The 18,419-nt window shown below is 35.8% G+C and overlaps 2 protein-coding genes and 2 pseudogenes across 2 annotated transcripts; 2 read left to right on the top strand and 2 right to left on the bottom strand.

Annotated features, from left to right (window-relative positions):
* Positions 1 to 710: 710 nt before the first annotated feature.
* LOC114719488 (sugar carrier protein A-like) lies at positions 711 to 2,578 on the bottom strand (annotated as a pseudogene).
* A 683-nt stretch (positions 2,579 to 3,261) lies between these two features.
* Positions 3,262 to 3,852, top strand: LOC114719387 (60S ribosome subunit biogenesis protein NIP7 homolog; annotated as a pseudogene).
* An 8,447-nt stretch (positions 3,853 to 12,299) lies between these two features.
* On the top strand, positions 12,300 to 13,501 carry LOC114719424 (uncharacterized). The gene has a single exon (XM_028904925.1). It carries the CDS (start codon positions 12,377 to 12,379, stop codon positions 12,962 to 12,964), a length of 588 nt encoding a protein of 195 aa, XP_028760758.1. The 5' UTR covers positions 12,300 to 12,376; the 3' UTR covers positions 12,965 to 13,501.
* Positions 13,502 to 14,596: 1,095 nt separating this feature from the next.
* LOC114719402 (sugar carrier protein A-like) lies at positions 14,597 to 18,218 on the bottom strand. The gene is made up of 4 exons (XM_028904875.1): positions 17,670 to 18,218; positions 16,585 to 16,904; positions 15,668 to 16,294; positions 14,597 to 15,205 (listed from the first exon to the last, which is right to left on the bottom strand). The coding sequence occupies exons 1-4, from the start codon at positions 17,812 to 17,814 to the stop codon at positions 14,765 to 14,767; spliced, it is 1,533 nt and encodes a 510-aa protein (XP_028760708.1). The 5' UTR covers positions 17,815 to 18,218; the 3' UTR covers positions 14,597 to 14,764.
* Positions 18,219 to 18,419: the final 201 nt, after the last annotated feature.

Below are 18,419 nucleotides of genomic sequence, written 5' to 3'. Positions count from 1 at the left end.
AAACTTTGTCCATTATGTCATCGTATGCTCGGATTTGATGTACGCGATGTAATGATTGACTAGTGACTCTGTTGAGGCGGATTTTGCGATGAAAATTTTCGTACGTGTATCTGTTTGTGTTCTACAGGATACCTCCTGGGGTGGATAGGCCTTTGAAAACAGCATGATGATAATTCGCAATTCGTGTTTGACTGACTGGTCGGTGTGGGGCTTATTTGTTCGTGTGAGTTGCTCTTCTGAATGGTTGCAACGGGTACTTCGTGGTTGATGAAATACAATTCAATGTTCGAATGCAGTGTCGACACAGTACGATCATATTGACAGCCAAGTTGGGATCCGAGCTTGGTTTCTTTGAACTTCCTCTGAACGCATTACCTCACTATTCAGTCGACTTGACAAGTCCTGCTGATTTTCATTGGTTTAAATTTATTTTGGCTGCCATAATCTCTAATGCGACTAATTGTGTGGTAGCGTACTAGTTCAATGGGCGCGCATGAGTTTTAAATCATTGATGGATTGTTTGATATCATTTTATTCGCATCTCTGATTTCACCGGGGAAAAGCAGTGTCTTGTCTTTAGGCATTTTATCCTTGTTCTGTTACTAGTTTCAACTCACATATGCAATATATAGCAGCTGTGTTCTTTTTTATTTTAAATCATCACACAAAGATAACTCTTAGAATGCTTTGTGCTTCATAAATTTGTTTCTTTAATTTACCTGGCATGTGATCATTTGTATTCCACCACTGATAAGCAGAGCCCTGCGTCCCAATCTGTCAACCGTTGCAATAGAAATAAATGTTGAGGAAGCAAGAACTCCTCCTGTCAAAGCAGATGAATATAGAGCAGTATTCCTTCTGAATCCCATACTCTGGAACAGTACAGGAGCGTAAAACAGAATTGAATTTATTCCAGTAAGGATCTGAAACATCGGCATAAGATTGACATGACCAACTCTGGCCTGTTCCTCCTTTCCAGCATGTTTCGAAGGGATGCTCTATTGAGTTTGCGATCTTGCTCGCATCGATGATGTCTTGGAACTCTGCCTCAACATCTTGGGTTCCTCTGATCTTTTCAAGTAGCTTTCTTCCCTTTTCTGTTAATCCTCTTTCTATTAAGCTGTTAGGTGTATCAGGAAGGAAAATTCCGCCCACTGTCATTACAATAGCTGGTATAACAGCTAGACCAATGAGAGCCTCCACCCCCATGGGTGAAGCTTTCTGCGTTCCATAGTTGACCATGTTTGCTGTGAAGATTCCTAAGTTTTCACCACTTGGAACATCATGTTCAGGGCCACCTCGCAAGTGGGTTGGTGGCCATCTCTGACAAGGACATAGGAATTGCCTTCAAAACAACCACAAGGTGGAGCTCTGTTATTTTTTAAGTTCAACCACAATGCATGTTATTCTGGACCTATTTACTGTTTCATGTTTCAACACATCACACCTTACTTTTCATGGAAAGTTTATAAACTCACATTAACATCACAATCTGTTAAAGGTTTCATTGCAGAGTTAATGCGGAATATGATGTGACACAGTATTGAACTAATGTTTTCAGTCAGTCTGAAGGTAGTACCATAGCTAACACGAGTATGCAGACATAATTTTTATTTTTAAAGTGTGGCCGATTACCTGGTTTCCAATCCAATGCCAACACCAAGCATGATTCTACCTAGGAGAAGCATGGCCACATTAACAGCTGCTGCATTGAGAACCGATCCGATAAGAAAGCAGATTCCACCACCAATTATACTTGCCCTTCGCTCGTACTTCCTTGTTACTGGAGATGCCAATAGAGATGCAACTAAACCAGCAAGGTAGAGAGGAGAGGTGAACAATGCAAGATTTTGATTGTCGTACTTGCAACAATTGTTTTCCTGTGCATGCTCTCTACTTCTGTATACTGACGGGAAAATTCCTGGAGAAACTCGTCCATCGAAGTCACCCCCCCCCTGTTAGCAAGCAAACAAGAATCAGAGGACTTTCAACGTAAAAGGAATGGCTCTCTCTGACCATCATCCAAGTAAGAAATAATCTACAAACTTTTAGTTAAGTTCTGTTTGCTTTGCTTTTCTTTGATACTAATTTTAAAGTTGGGAGTTCTGTTTTTTCGAACATTAGTTCACAAATCATTACTCAGTGCATGAAGTAGATAAAACTGAAGCCTTAAATCGATGGGATACTGATACCAGAGGCCGCAAAATATGTAGTGCCCAAAATGTCTCAAGATAAATCTTGTTTGAAGACTTATTGTGGCATAAGTTTCTATACGGGGATAGACGAAACGATTTATGTCCTACCAGATATCTGATATCTCAAGATTTAAGGGCAGCAAAGGATAACATTGAGTGAAGCAATACCATGGGTTTGTACAAGGATGCTGTGCCAAAATACTGAATATCTCTCAAACCAGCTATTTCTAGCAATGTTCATCCACTGCCATGTAAATGGCCCAAAGGGACAGAAAGAAATGAAGCACAATACTAGGCACTTCATATAATTCATTCATATATACTACTGCGGATTCTCTAGCAAGGTCCGCTCACAGGCACAAGAGACGTTTAACCTCTACCATCAACAACCACCCTTGGTACAATAGGTGGGGGCTGATGAAAGAAGTTAGGTAGCTAGGCAATGTACATTTTTTGGTTTTGTGGATAAGTAAAATGCAGAGTTTTTCATTAAAAATAAAAAGTCTAGCTCCCTCTTCAAAGCATAAAACTTAAATCAATTAAACAAAGTCACTGTCTCCCGTCACATGTAATTATGGACTTGTTTAGATTGATTTATGAGTAACTTTTTAAATATGATTTACCAAAAACAAGATAAACATATGAGGAGAGTTTTGTTTTGACTTACATTAACTTCCTTAAAAATCTGTTTTGAACAAAACTCTAAACAAGTCCAACAATATCCATGCCGCCACAAGCTTTGGACCTGTTCAAAGGAAGGAACAAAAATTATTTTTCCTAAATAATCAAATATCAAAATATTTATTTGTCTTTTTTATTAATATATATATATATTTTTGGAGACATGCGTGTGTGCGCACACACATATATATATATTTATTTTTTTTTTTGGAGTACAAAGCGGCAAGCTAAAGCTTGAAAAAAGAAAGGATTTATTTATATACTCGTTACTTTCCAACCGACCGCCGACCGTGAGAGGCTTTCCTTCGTGCGTTTTTTAGGGTTCGGGCTTGAACTCTGAAGAGCTAAACTGGTCGGCGGAAGAGGAGCGTCTTCATAGGTGGAGATGAGACCGTTGGACGAGGCTGAGACAACTGCAGTGCTCGAAAGGCTCTTCAAATTCGTCGGAAACAATCTCAGGAGCATCGTTGAAAATCCCTCCCATGAAGGTCCCGATTCCAACCCTGGCCGCTATTGCTTCCGCCTCAACAAGAACAAAGTCTACTACGTCAGCGAATCCTTCGTCAAGCGCGCCACCAACATAGCCCGACCCAACCTCGTTTCTCTCGGCACTTGCATCGGCAAATATACTCACGAGGTAATTTTCATCTCACAGTTCAGGCTCTGAACTTGTTGGCTGCTAATGCTAGGCACAAGGTCTGGCTGAAATCCAGTCGGAGATGTCTTTCTTGTACGGGATCATGTTTTGAAGAGTGCCTTGGGAAGGATTACAGAGAGCATTTCGCCTGGTGATGGGGTTGTGGTGTTTTCCATGTCCGATGTGCCCCTGGGTTTTGGCGTGGCTGCTAAGTCCACTCAGGATTGCAGGAAATTGGACCCTAATGGTATTGTGGTGCTTCACCAGGCGGATATTGGTGAGTATCTGAGGACGGAGGACAAGCTTTGAAGTATCTGAGGACGGAGGACGGAGGACGGAGGACGGAGGATGAGCTTTGAAGTGAGCTACGAGCTTCGAGCTATCTGAGGATGGAGGACGCCAGGACGGAGGACGAGCTACGAGCTTCGAGCTATCTGAGGATGGAGGACGAGTTTTATTTTTTTTAGGCAATTGTGTTTTGTAACTCTTATAATTTTTATGAGTTTCTTGTCTTCAAATGTTGGTGCCTGCAAATGTTATTTTATGACTATAACTATATTTATTCATCTTCCTCTGCATTATGTTAGTGCTTGCAAATGTTATTTTATTTGTATGAATTCAGTTATTTGTCTTCTCTATGTGAAGGATTTTTGAAATTATTATGCTTTTTACATCTACATTTTACATTGAAAACTCTTGAATGTTTCTACTCCTCAAGAGTAAGGAAGCTGATGCATTGTGGATTCAAGCTGATGCCTTTTATATCTCTTTTTACTATCTTGAAATGAATACCATATTTAATTTGGAACTCTTATGAATTTGTCTTACATTTGTAACTGAACTTCGTGTTATTTACATTTTGTATTTTATGGTTTTTAAAAGTGTTGCTATTGTTTTTTTTGGGACCTTGCAGAGTGTCCTAAATTGAATTTCCATTTGCTAATCTTGTTCTTCTTTTTTTTTAACGTAATCTTTTTTTTACGTAACCATGGTCAAGGTAAATGTCTGAAATGTTATACGAACATTTATTAACCGTCTTAGTTGTTGCAAACATATTCTAGTTGTAGCTTTAAGTGTCCCTAAAATGTAGAATTCAAGACTTTGTTTATTTGTTACTCCATCATCATTAATTTTTATTTCTAAGTTATGAGGATTGAGAAGTCTCCATTATGTTGGGTTCAGAGGACTCTTAAAAAGAGTTCTCAACCAGAGAACAATTAGAAGTTTCGATAAAGAAAAATAATACGGTGGTGGTGGTGAAAATAATGAAGTTTTAAATTCTTGGGTCTTCCCCCCTCCTGTTTCCAAAGTTTAACACTAATGGTTTACTGAGATCTGATGATAGTTCGAATGTTCAATGAGGGATTTCTCACTCAATGGGCAAAATATTTTCAGAAAATCTCAAGGAGAGTTTGTGGGAATTACATTTCATTCAGTTTGTTGGTCATACAGATGCCAAAACAAAAATCCATAATATGGCCACAGCTAAAATATCTAAGATGTGCAATTAGTTTCCCTTTGAGTTGAAGTACATGTTGCTCGGTGATTTAACAACTGATCAACTAGGAAGTAGGGTTAGGGCTGGTAATACGGGCCAACCCGTGGGTTGTAGGTTAGCCCGTGACAGGTTAAGCCTGTAGCGGGTCGGGCTAAAAAGCTTGTTTGAAGGCGGGTTGGCTTTTAGCCAACCTTACCCTACCAGGTAGGTTAGTGGGTTGGCCCGTCAATCCGCCAACACTTATTTATTTATTTTTTTGAAATATTTTTTTTACCTTTTAATATTTTTTCTCTTATAATACTACCCTCTGATCCTTATACTCCTCCTCCTCCGGTCCTTAATATAGGACCCAATTTTTGAGTTGGTTTTGGTCCTAAATCATTTTACATTGAAAACTCTTGAATGTTTCTACTACCTCAAGAGTAAGGAAGCTGATGCATTGTGGATTCAAGCTGATGCCTTTATATCTCTTTTACTATCTTGAAATGAATACCATATTTAATTTAGAACTCTTATGAATTTGTCTTACATTTGTAACTGAACTTCGTGTTATTTACATTTTGTATTTTATGGTTTTAAAAGTGTTGCTATTGTTTTTTGGGACCTTGCAGAGTGTCCTAATTGAATTTCCATTTGCTAATCTTGTTCTTCTTCTTCTTTTTTTTTAACGTAATCTTTTTTTTACGTAACCATGGTCAAGGTAAATGTCTGAAATGTTATACGAACATTTATTAACCGTCTTAGTTGTTGCAAACATATTCTAGTTGTAGCTTTAAGTGTCCCTAAAATGTAGAATTCAAGACTTTGTTTATTTGTTACTCCATCATTTAATTTTTATTTCTAAGTTATGAGGATTGAGAAGTCTCCATTATGTTGGGTTCAGAGGACTCTTAAAAAGAGTTCTCAACCAGAGAACAATTAGAAGTTTCGATAAAGAAAAATAATACGGTGGTGGTGGTGAAAATAATGAAGTTTTAAATTCTTGGGTCTTCCCCCCTCCTGTTTCCAAAAGTTTAACACTAATGGTTTACTGAGATCTGATGATAGTTCGAATGTTCAATGAGGGATTTCTCACTCAATGGGCAAAAATATTTTCAGAAAATCTCAAGGAGAGTTTGTGGGAATTACATTTCATTCAGTTTGTTGGTCAACTTGTGGTTTACTAATTAGAAAGTGCTGGATAATTTTCTTTTGAGGAAATTGTAAAAAAAGACTTTAGAAACGTAGACAAGGACTTTTGACAACTTCACTTTGGCTTTTGACAATATAATTTTGCAATTTTCTCTTTTCTTTTTCTATGCACATATATTTTTTTATTGGATGGCATCCTATTCGAAATACCGTCCAGTGTTAAACGGACACCTTTGCAAGTAGGGAAAAATAATGGTGGCTTTAATTTTAATTAATTTGTATAGCATGAGTTTTTTTTACACCACTTTGATATATACTCCTCCTATACTTAATATAAAACATACTCCTCCGGTCCTTATTATAAGACCCAATTTGACTTTATATTTGGTCTTAATTATAAGACCCAATCCATTTTGTCTCTTATATTTATGCATTTTTTTCCAAGATAATCCTTCTAATAATGATAGTTTTAGCCAATATACTTAATTAATAAGGATATTTTAGGAATGACAACACTTATTTATTATAAATAACCAACTTAACTTACTTCCTTAATCTCTCAAATAAGTCAATTGGGTCTTATAATTAACCGGAGGAGTATTTAACTAATTTGATTAGATTAAGAAAGTTAGATAAGTTAGTTAATTATAAAAAAAAGATATTTTTTTCTTAAAATACCATAATTATCTTTCTTAATATCTTACCCTCTCTTCTACTTAATTATGGTTGAGGAAGTATCTAAAGGGATCATTTAGAAAAAAATTGATAAATACAAAAAATAAGTCTTATATTTAAAACCAAAATTAACTTAATAATTAGGTCTTATATTATGGACTAAAAGAGTATTATGTATGTCTTATTTGACAAATTTATGAGAATATGCTAAAAATGTATGTGATTTCCCGTTCGAATATGGGATAAGAAATGATCGTGGGATAATTATAATTCTAGGATATTTAGATTTATTAGGATCTATCATTTTTTGAGGACTCATTTAGATTAGATTTGTTAGTATTTTATTATTTTCATTATTATTAGGAAAAGTTATTATTATTTTCATTTTTATTATTATTTTAATATAAGTAGATTTAAGATTTTCATTCTCCGCATACTAGACTTGACTATTGTATCAAATTATAGTTATTGTTTCTCCTCTGATTTCTATTTTCTCCCATCTCTCTCCCTTTTCCTCTCTCCACTCTTTTCTCTTCAACTAAAATATACATTTAGTTCTTTAACTTTGTATAAGATTTTAATTTAACCTGTTAACTTTAAAAAAACATACATTTAGTCCTTTAATCCTAAAATCAATAAGTTTTAATGATGATTTTTTATAAGAATTATGGATTTTTTGAAAATTAAACTTAACATTTAAGCATTTGAGAATGTTTTATCAATATTTAAGATCTTAATGTCATCATGTTTTTAAAAAATTTTAAAGTTAAAGGACTAAAAACATATATTTTAAAGTTAAAAGACCAAATTAAAATTTTGTACAAAGTTAAAGGGCCAAATATATAATTTTGCCTCTCTCTTTTATCTCTTTCTTTCCCCTTCCGGTTTTACATCATTTCCCCTGTGCAATGTCTTCTACCTAAAGCGTCATTGATAATATTTTTATTATTTGATACAATTTAAATAAATTATAGTTTCATAATATTTATTATATATTTTTAAATTTAGTTTTAAAAATTGTGAAATGAAATTCAAGTATGACTTTATTGTCTTTAACATTTATAAATACAAATATTTACTTAAAGAATAGTTTAAACGTCATAGGAATTAAAAATATTAAATAAGTTGTAAACTTTGTTGACTTTTTTAGAAGTATTGTTTAAAAAAATATGCAAAATTGATTCGGACAACCCTTACATTATTATTTTAAATATAAATTTGTTTTCTTTATCAAAGTAAATAATAGCTCATCACATCATATATCTTTTTTTTTTTTAATCCTTCATGGATAAAAGCAATTCACGCACCCATTGTACTCATAAAAAGTTGTATACACAACTTCATATTTATATAAAACTGAGTGTTTATTTCATTTTCTTAAAAATACTTTTATACAAGTTAAGATAAATCTTTCTACTTATCTCGTATACTATAAAATTACTTTTAAGAAAAATAATCCAAAACACACGCTTTAAAAATTTCAAATGTATGTCAGTTGAGTTAAACCATTCTAACCATCACATTACATAAATCTAACTATATATTGATGTCTTTGTTTTTGGTTGTCCTCTACTTCCTAGTCTTTGCATCTCTCTCTTGGCTGCTTTCCAAGAGGTTGCATCATATCTTATCGGATATCTCTCCACTCTCTATTTTATCATCACTTTACCTTTTCTTTCTCCTAACAACATCGTAGTTGCAATCTACAAGGAAGCCATGAGACCAATCTACTTGCACCTCATTGGTCTTAAGGCATTTCATTATTTCTCATGACAACTATGATTGCCAAAAATTTGACAATCCACTTACCTATATTCTCCCTATCAATCTCTATTACTATCTCTTAGAATTTTCACTTCACATTGATACTACTTTCGATCCTTAATATAAGATTAGTTTGTAGTTTAAGAGGGTATTTGGATAAAATCAAACCATGACTTGAGAAATAGCTTCTGGAGAATAGATTTTTGGGAGAATAGATTTTGTGAAAAAATGATTCTAATAAAGTAAATATTTGGATAGTTGTCCTCAGAATCACTTTTTATATGTGTAAATTACTAAAAAAAGTATAAGTTAATATGATAATTACATAAAAGATAGATTTTATAATATATTTTAATTTGAAGAAATAAAATTGTTAATAATGTATTTTTTTTACTAACATAATTAATAATATATAAGAAAATATAATTAATAAATAATTAATATGTGTATATGTATTTATAAATTATAAGATTAAATATGTTTATAGAAAAATAATTATTTTTTTAACAAAAAATATTAATTTGCTTTAAAGATTTTAAACATGAAATGAATAATTGAGGGGGTATATCCGTCTGGTAAAAAAAAATTCACATATTTGTTGGAATGGATTGGAATGCACTTTGATACTTTCCAATTTTTGAACCAAAAAACAAATCAATTTCGCTTCTCCCCAAACTATGGTTTTTGAGCTAAAACCATGTTTTGTGCTTTTTCCTCCTTGTTTAGCAATTTTTTGCCCCAAATCATGGTTTGAGCAAATTGACAAACAAACCCTAAACTGAATTACAAATTAAATACTCATCCAGTCCTAAATATAAGACTTTTTGTGTAGTGTAAATTACATTATCAAAGAGGTTTTATATTTAAGACTGGAAGAATATTTCATTATGGACGGGAGGTGGTATCATTTTTAAAATTTTCATTTTCTAAATCTATCATCATCTTCCTCTTCCTTCTCATCTTGTTGACCTTGTCTTCTTACCCCAACGTGGCGTTGAAGTTGGTTCCTCATCTAGTTTCTAGTTTCAATTCAAATATTAGAGCAAATTGAGGTTTAAGGCTTTTATCTCTTGGATTTTAGATATAATACGTAGATATTTGTTTATTATTGTTTAATTTAGAGGGAACAATTAGTTGAAGCCATGAGCCTATTTCAAAATGATTTGATTTTCTTTCAGATCTATGCTGATTTTTTATTAAATATCTGCGTTGAATTTGTGGATTGTGATTTGTCAAAGCATAAGAGGAGTCAATGTGCGATTGTGATGAAAGAGAGGAACATCAGGCAGTTAAATCCAGAGGTTAAGCGTACTCTGGCAACTTTACGCAAGGTAGAGTTTGGTTTTTGGGGGTAATAGTAGAAAATTGACAGATAAGTCACGCTTACTGCCACTCTACCAAAACCGTATATGAGATTTTCACCTCATATGGCTTCTCGTTCAATTCTTTCGAAAACTCCTATGTTCCTTTCATTACAATATTTCTGAACAAGTTCCTGGATAACAAGCCTAAGGGTTTTCTTGTTGATGATATTGACGATATTGATAATAGTGATGATATCGACCGTGAGACTAGATCAATGTGTTATTTCTTCAAGAGAAGTTCTTATCAAAGTTCACTACGAATCTTTTGGTACCTATCATGAGATTTATGGGCACTTGTCCATTTTTCGGGGTCTCGAAGGGGCGTGGGAACACATAAGAACTTGAATTGAAATGGAAAAATAGATGTAACTCCAGTTACTTCGAAAATGGTAAGATCTTTGGTGGGCATACTATAAAAATGTATTCATATCTAATACTGTCTCCATCTTTAATATAATACTATTTTCGGTTTTAATTATAAAAACTAGTTGAATAATTTGAGAAGATTGATGAAAGAAGTTAAGTTAGTTATATGTCATAAATAAGTGTTTTCTTTCCTAAAATATCTTTACTAATCAAGTGTATTAGCTAGAACTACTATTGTTAGAAGGACTATTTTGAAAAAAAATACATAAATATTAGAGATAAAGTGAATTAGGGTCTTATATTTAGGACCAAAATAAAAATCAAAACGAGGTCTTATATTAAGGACTGAAGATAGTATTTAGTTTGATATTTAATTTAATCCAAAATATAAGACATTAATTCGTTTCATTTTTTATATTTATCCTTTTTGTAAGATAATCCTTATGTTAAATATTTTATCAAATGATAGTTCCAACCAATATATATAATTAGCAAGTGTATTTTAAAAAAAGATAACACTTATTTATTATAAATAACTAACTTAAGTATTTTTCTTAATCTACTCAAATTAGTCAACTGATTTTTATATTAAGCATTGGAGGTAGTCTTGTTTTTTTTTGGCCATCTCATGTATAATATTGTTACTTGTTCATCAAGTATTCAAATAGATTTATGAATATGATGATCATTGATAAACAATTTATTCATATTTATTTCAATCCTTGGCCATGAAATTGAAATAGATAGCCCTCAGTATAGATTGATCTTCGAATAAATATGCTAAAAAATAAGGTTAATATAGCTTCTTCTTCTTTTTTTGCCAGCAAGGTTAATATAGCTGCTGATCCTTATAATTTTACTTTTAGGTTCTATAGCCATTAGTTCTTGTATTTTGATAAAGAACGCTGAAGTTAATTGTACTAACTTTGCTTATATCGTCTCAATAGGATTAAATTTGCTTATGTTGAACTGTTAAAAAGTAATTCTCACGGGTTTATGAAGTTGATTAACTTTTCTTACGTACTAAAAAAAATAAAAGTTTAGTTTTAAATATATTTTAAAATGATAAAAAATTTTTATTTTACCCCTAAAAATGATAAAGTTGTCTTTAATGTTATATTTTTATTATTTTTGGTCTCCCTCTTATATTTAATAGGAATAAAAGTGAAAAAATCATATTAATTATTATAACAACATCTTATATTTTGGGTAATAATTTTTTTCTTAACGAATGTCTTATATTATGGACTAAGAAAGTAGAAAGGTTACTTTGTAAAAGAAATTAGGATTAAACCCATTTTAGGCCCTTATACTTTTAATAAGTTTGATTTTGGTCCCTACTATTAAGCTTTGATCCATATCCTTATAAAATTATAACAACTAATTTTTTTGTGAGATGAGTTTTATTTCAACCCTAAATATGTTTATAATAAGCAGATCCAAATAAACACTTCAAGACAAAAAATCTATAAAGATGCAAAAAAAGGTGTTTAGAAGCATGTAAAAGCACTTTTATATAAAATAAGACAAATTCTTTTACATATTTATTTCGTATTTTTAAAACCATCAAACACTTTCTTAATTTCTCTTTTAATAAAAAATTATTAACATTATTTTATATCTGCGTTTATTTATTGGGTGTGGTACGTGTAAAGTGTAAACGCAAATCGAGATTCAAAGTCGGCATGGATCCAATGCACCCGTTCTCACCTACAGCTTTATATTTCTCCGAAGGCGGTTCCGCTCTGAACTCCCAATCCCTCTTCTACGACTCGAATTCCTGTTACAAGTTTCCACTCACGACTTGACACGTCATTGTATGCGTTGCAAGGGTAACATTGAAGGAAAACCGACCATCAGGCCATCTCACGTGACCTGGTCCAGTAGCCTCTGTCACACGGAACTAGAATAGAGCGAAGCCACTTAGAAGGCCGTTCAGGCCTCACGTGATTCATTTGCCTATAAATATCGATGAAGTTTTGCTTCCCCATCATGCACCATTTCAATTTGCGATTGGTTGCTTGTTTTTTCAATTTCCGGTTATCTCCCCATCTCTTTGTTGGAAATGGCAACAGCAGTACTTCGCTCTCAAGATTGTCTTCGAGGTCGGTTTGGCCGCGAAGCCTTAGCCCTAACGGCATCGCCTGTCAGATCCCGAAGAAACCCTAACCCTAACCCTATTCCAATTCCTAACTCTCACGTCGGCCAGAGTCGCCGGAGGAAGAGAAGTCCGGTGGCCGTTCAAGCTAATCATAACGATCGAGGTCGGAGTCGGTATGGTGGTCGATCCACGGTGGCGAAAAGTGCGGGCGCAAAACTTGTTATGGGCCAGGTTAAGATCCTCAAGCGAGGGGAAAGGTTGAGTTCGGAGGACGACCACTCGCAAGCGGTTGCTGTTTCATCCAACAACCAGAAAATGCCCAAGAGCGACGAAGGTTTTGATTTGGTTTTGGGATCGACTGATCGGTTGGGTCCGGACCCGGAAATGGTGCAGGAACAGATTAGGATTTCGGATTTGAAGGACGGAATCTATGCCGGATCCGCTTTTGCTGCGTCACCGCCTCCGAGTTCATTGCCGGTACCGGGATTTCTAGGGAAGAACGGGGCAGCCACCAGCGACTTGAGGCGGTTGCTAAGGCTTGATTTGGTATGAGAAGGAGCTGTAAGGCTTATGATCGGCGGAGAATGAAGTTTCTAGTGGTGATTGATGATTGTTTGACGGGTGATAGGATTTCGGTTCTTCCTTCCTACGTAGATGGGCGTTCGCATAATCTCAACGAGCTTCCTTTATTTTTTCAAGAGGTTGTCTGTGGGATGCGAGCAAATGAGCAATTGATCGAAGCTATGCCTAGACATGCTTGAAGTGACGAGAATTTGATATTTAGTTTCTGAAAGAGGGCTTACTCTATTCAGTTAGATAGTATTAGTGCACTTAAGGACGGAAGGTTCGAATTTCGAGGCTATAAATCTCTTGTAAATTCATGTGCTCTTTAAAAGTACAACATGGTGGTTTTAGGTTGTGTCTGTAGGATGCGTGCGTATGCTGGCCTTTAGATCGTGTAGAAGAAGGAAGTGTACTTAGTGTTGGTTCGTTTCTTTCAGGTGTTTGTTTCGTCTTGTTGTCTATTTCTTCTTGATGTAGTTCTGAATCTTGATGCAATAAGATCCCTATAGTTAGCTTTCTGCACTGGATTAATGCCCTCCTATTGCATGCGTGATCTTTTTATTTTCTTTATTCGGAATTTATTCTTTTCTTCCTAGAGGATGATTTCCATAATTCTTGGCGGAAACGTAAAATGGGCTTCTGTCACCTTGAATTCGGTTTGATTGTGAGTGAACTTGCTTCTCGACGAGGATACGAAAATCATGGATTAAAGGGAAAAACTTCGCGGCCTTAAGAATGAAGGATCCTTGCGCATGTAAACGGATTCTTTAAAACTTTGCCCATTATGTCATCCTAAGCTCAGATTTGATGTACGCGATGTAATGATTGACCAGTGACTCTGTTGAGGCGGAGTTTGCGATGAAAATTTTCGTACGCGTATCTGTTCGTGTTCTACAGGGTACCTGCTGGGGTGGGTAGGCCTTTGAAAACAGCATGATGATAATTCGCAATTCGTGTTTGATTCACTGGTCGGTGTGGGGCTTATTTGTTCGTGTGAGTTGCTCTTCTGAATGGTTGTAATGGGTACTTCGTGGTTGATGAAATACAATTCAATGTTCGAATGCAGTGTCGACACAGTACGATCATATTGACAGCCAAGTTGGGATCCGAGCTTGGTTTCTTTGAACTTCCTCTGAACGCATTACCTCACTATTCAGTCGACTTGACAGGTCCTGCTGATTTTCATTGGTTTAAATTTATTTTGAGTGCCATAATCTCTAATACGACTAATTGTGTGGTAGAGTACTAGTTCAACGGGCACGCATGGGTTTTAAATCATTGATGGATTGTTTGCTATCATTCTATTCGCATCTCTGATTTCACCGGGGAAAAGCAGTGTCTTGTCTTTAGGCATTTTATCCTTGTTCTGTTACTAGCTTCAACTCGCATATGTCCGCTAAATTGGGTGCGAGTGTTTCAAGAGAACTAAGTATTGAAATCAGTTGAAATTGCATGACTTGGCTTTGTAAGTGCTACCGGAGATGATAGTTGAATATTCTAGCTTGCAAGTCGCTTTTCGTCCCCCTTCGTGTATCTATTCAAACTGCTAATGTCTTGCGATCTAGGCAGTATCCGAGAAGAGAACTAAGGCATTCACAGCGCTGTGATGAATCTTTTGTGTTTTTGCCGACTTTTGAAGCTAGTCTCTAAGACGGGGAAATTCTTAAAATACATGATAACACAATACATTCTATGACTAGATTCAATATGTATACATCTCGTTACACATTGTATGTAAAAGTATGATAATCTGTAGACCTTAGTCTAGGATGACTGAAACAGTATACCTTACACATCAGTTGCATCAGCTTCCGGGAATGGAGGAGGCACTAACCTTTTCCAGAACCAGTGCTTCCTCCATAAAAAGACCATTTCTTCAATGGGAACTCCTTTGGTTTCAGGTAGAAAAAGGAAGACTACAATGGTCATGATGGTGATCCAGCCCGCAAAGAAGAGAAACAATGCATACTTTAAGGAACAGAGGAGGGAAAGCAAGCTTTGAGCAATTATGAATGTGAACAGAAGATTTACTGCAACTGTGACGCTCTGTCCTGCCGATCGGATCTCCAATGGGAATATCTCACTTGGAACTGTCCACCCTAGGGGACCCCATGACCATCCGAAAGCTACGACAAAGAGGCAAATCATAACTACAACTACTATTGAGTAACTCGTAGACGGGTCCCGATTGTCTCCGAACTTTAGCCCCAATATTACTGCTACTATGACCTGTTCATATTCGGGGGGAAAAACTGAGACTTTAGTCAATTGCTTTATGGATTATATAGTCAATTGTCTCTCTATCTGAGGAGCAGTCTGAAATCGCTAGTTGTCTAGATGATGAAACAATATAATTCATTTGCCAGGGTTCTTGTTTCATACTACAGACTTGGTGTTCTCCCTAGTCTAACATCAGTTCTGGAGTGTTTGATTCATACAAATTCAAAGTTCTTGTTCAGCAGCTCTATATACTGTGACAGCCCAAAATATGAAGTGCCAATCAGCCAATGAATCATTTAATATGTGACCTTTTAACATTAATGTTTAAGAACATTCTCTGCATAGAGACGATTCCTTGATCCCCTGCACTGGCAATACATAGGCAGCTGTGTTCTTTTTTATTTTAAATCAGTCACACAAAGATAACTCTTAGAATGCTGTGTGCTTCATAAATTTGTTTCTTTAATTTACCTGGCATATGATCATTTGTATTCCACCACTGATGAGCAGAGCCCTGCGTCCCAATCTGTCAACCGTTGCAATAGAAATAAATGTTGAGGAAGCAAGAACTCCTCCTGTCAAAGCAGATGAATATAGAGCAGCATTCCTTCCGAATCCCATACTCTGGAACAGTACAGGAGCGTAAAACAGAATTGAATTTATTCCAGTAAGGATCTGAAACGTCGGCATGAGAATTGACATGACCAACTCTGGCCTGTTCCTCCTTTCCAGCATGTTTCGAAAGGGATGCTCTATTGAGTTTGCGATCTTGCTCGCATCGATGATGTCTTGGAACTCTGCATCAACATCTTGGGTTCCTCTGATCTTTTCAAGTAGCTTTCTTCCCTTTTCTGTTAATCCTCTTTCTATTAAGCTGTTTGGCGTATCAGGAAGGAAAATTCCGCCCACTGTCATTGCAGTAGCTGGTATAACAGCTAGACCCAATGAGAGCCTCCACCCCCATGGGTGAAGCTTCTGCGTTCCATAGTTGACCATGTTGGCTGTGAAGATTCCTAAAGTTGTCGCCACTTGAAACATCATGTTCAGGCCACCTCGCAAGTGGGTTGGTGCCATCTCTGACAAGTACAGAGGAATTGCCTTCAAAACAACCACAAGGTGGGGCTCTGTTATTTTTAAGTTCAACCACAATGCATGTTTTTCTGGACCTATTTACTGTTTCATGTTTCAACACATCAGCACCTTACTTTTCATGGAAAGTTTATAAACTCACATTAACAGTCACAATCTGTTAAAAGGTTTCATTGCAGAGTTAATGCGGATATGATGTGACACAGTATTGAACTAATGTTTTCAGTCAGTCTGAAGGTAGTACCATAGCTAACACGAGTATGCAGACATAATTTTATTTTTAAAGTGTGGCCGATTACCTGGTTTCCAAATCCAATGCCAACACCAAGCATGATTCTACCTAGGAGAAGCATGGCCAGATTAACAGCTGCTGCATTGAGAACCGATCCGATAAGAAAGCAGATTCCACCACCAATTATACTTGCCCTTCGCCCGTACTTCCTTGTTACTGGAGATGCCAATAGAGATGCAACTAAACCAGCAAGGTAGAGAGAAGAGGTGAACAATGCAAGATTTTGATTGTCGTACTTGCAATAATTGTTTTCCTGTGCATGCTCTCTACTTCTGTATACTGACGGGAAGAATTCCTGGAGAAACTCGTCCATCGAAGTCACCCCCCCTGTTAGCAATCAAACAAAAATCAGAGGACTTTCAATGTAAAAGGAATGGCTCTCTCTGACCAGCATCCAAGTAAGAAATAATCTACAAACTTTTAGTTAATTTCTGTTGCTTTGCTTTTCTTTGATACTAATTTTAAAGTTGGGAGTTCTGTTTTTCGAACATTAGTTCACAAATCATTACTCAGTGCATGAAGTAGATAAAACTGAAGCCTTAAATCCATGGGATACTGATACCAGAGGCCGCAAAATATGTAGTGCCCAAAATGTCTGTCTGATACAATGCGACTATGTTTCCAAGCGTCGTAAACCCCGGAAGTTAATTGAATACATCTGGTATCTCAATTGGAAAGGAGACTTAAAAGTGATGAAAAAGGTTACGAACAGAGCCAAAGTGAATGATGAGGAGTCATTATTTCGATGTTAACTTGGGGATTGCATCATTTGGAATCAAGTAGCGATGATGAAAAGGTTCCAGAAGTGAAATCAAAACATGATTTGACACATGCATACAGTACAGAACAGACAGAGAAAGTTGGGTATATCAGAATCTGCATCCTCTTCTGTATCTTTATTTTTCAATTCACACCTCTAAGATATTAAGCATATACAATTATCTTCTGGATCTACACGAGCAATTTTCTGTTCAGATCTTTCTCTCAGCTGGTAATCAGGGAATGTTCCCTATCTCTCATAACCCCACAAAAAAATATAGGATCTCAAGTAAATTAAAACTGGTTGATTAGAGTGGAGCATGGGAAAAGAACCTGAAATCCCAATATCATAGCCGAAGAGAGACCCTCCAGTGGCAGCAACAATGCAGCTGATGACGACATAAGCTGTAACTCTCCCTTTGTATTGCGCTGCTCTCTCTCTCGTCACAGCACCTTGTGTAAATGACCCTCCTGCCATTTGTGCAACAAAATGCTAAAGGACGACGACTCTTCTTGCTTCAGACTTGAGAGATTATTCCCATACTGCTTCCAATTTATCCTCGCTCGGAGACAGAAAAAGGGTGGAGAAAAAAGTAACACTTTTACGAAACCTCCAATTCTGGACAGAAAAAGCAGGACTTTAAATGTCTGGTTCGGTTTTTCATACAATGGAACTGTACATTTATGACTCAGTCTTCGTTGGCTTCTCTATCTTCTCTCATACTTTAATCTTCTTTTGCAGGGTTTGAAAGGACTCATGAGAGTTTGGAAAATTGATAATGGCCTTCATGAGGGGGTGTTTCCACTTTCATGGCCTCATATTGGCTCGGAAAGTCCTCTGAATGACGCCAGATTATAAAGGGGTCAAGATAACACCGTTTATTCATGTATTTAGCATATGGTGGAAATTGGAATGCAGTGCATGTGCAGGCAGGTACACGGGAAACTGATTTGGTTTAATGATTTTTCATTTTAGGTTCATGATTTGTTTAGAGGTTACTGACGACATCTAAGAATCATCCGTTCGTGAATTTGTGCCACGTGTATTCTTTTTTATGTTAAATCAGATTTTCTGGATCTTAT

This window comes from Neltuma alba, unplaced genomic scaffold (genome assembly GCF_004799145.2).
Source record: "Neltuma alba isolate B1F8T4 unplaced genomic scaffold, ASM479914v2 tig00011916_pilon, whole genome shotgun sequence".
Lineage (NCBI taxonomy): Eukaryota > Viridiplantae > Streptophyta > Magnoliopsida > Fabales > Fabaceae > Neltuma > Neltuma alba.
This window is presented reverse-complemented; position numbering and strand designations above follow the sequence as displayed.

Bases quoted from the DNA above. Each gene is read 5' to 3' on its own strand.
- LOC114719424 (XM_028904925.1), top strand. From the start codon at position 12,377: ATGGCAACAGCAGTACTTCGCTCTCAAGATTGTCTTCGAGGTCGGTTT.
- LOC114719402 (XM_028904875.1), bottom strand. From the start codon at position 17,814: ATGGCAGGAGGGTCATTTACACAAGGTGCTGTGACGAGAGAGAGAGCA. The intron at 16,295-16,584 runs GTAATCGGCCAC...GTTGTTTTGAAG, and splicing joins GCATTGGATTTGGAAACCAG to GCAATTCCTCTGTACTTGTC. The intron at 15,206-15,667 runs GTAAATTAAAGA...GAATATGAACAG, and splicing joins TACAAATGATCATATGCCAG to GTCATAGTAGCAGTAATATT.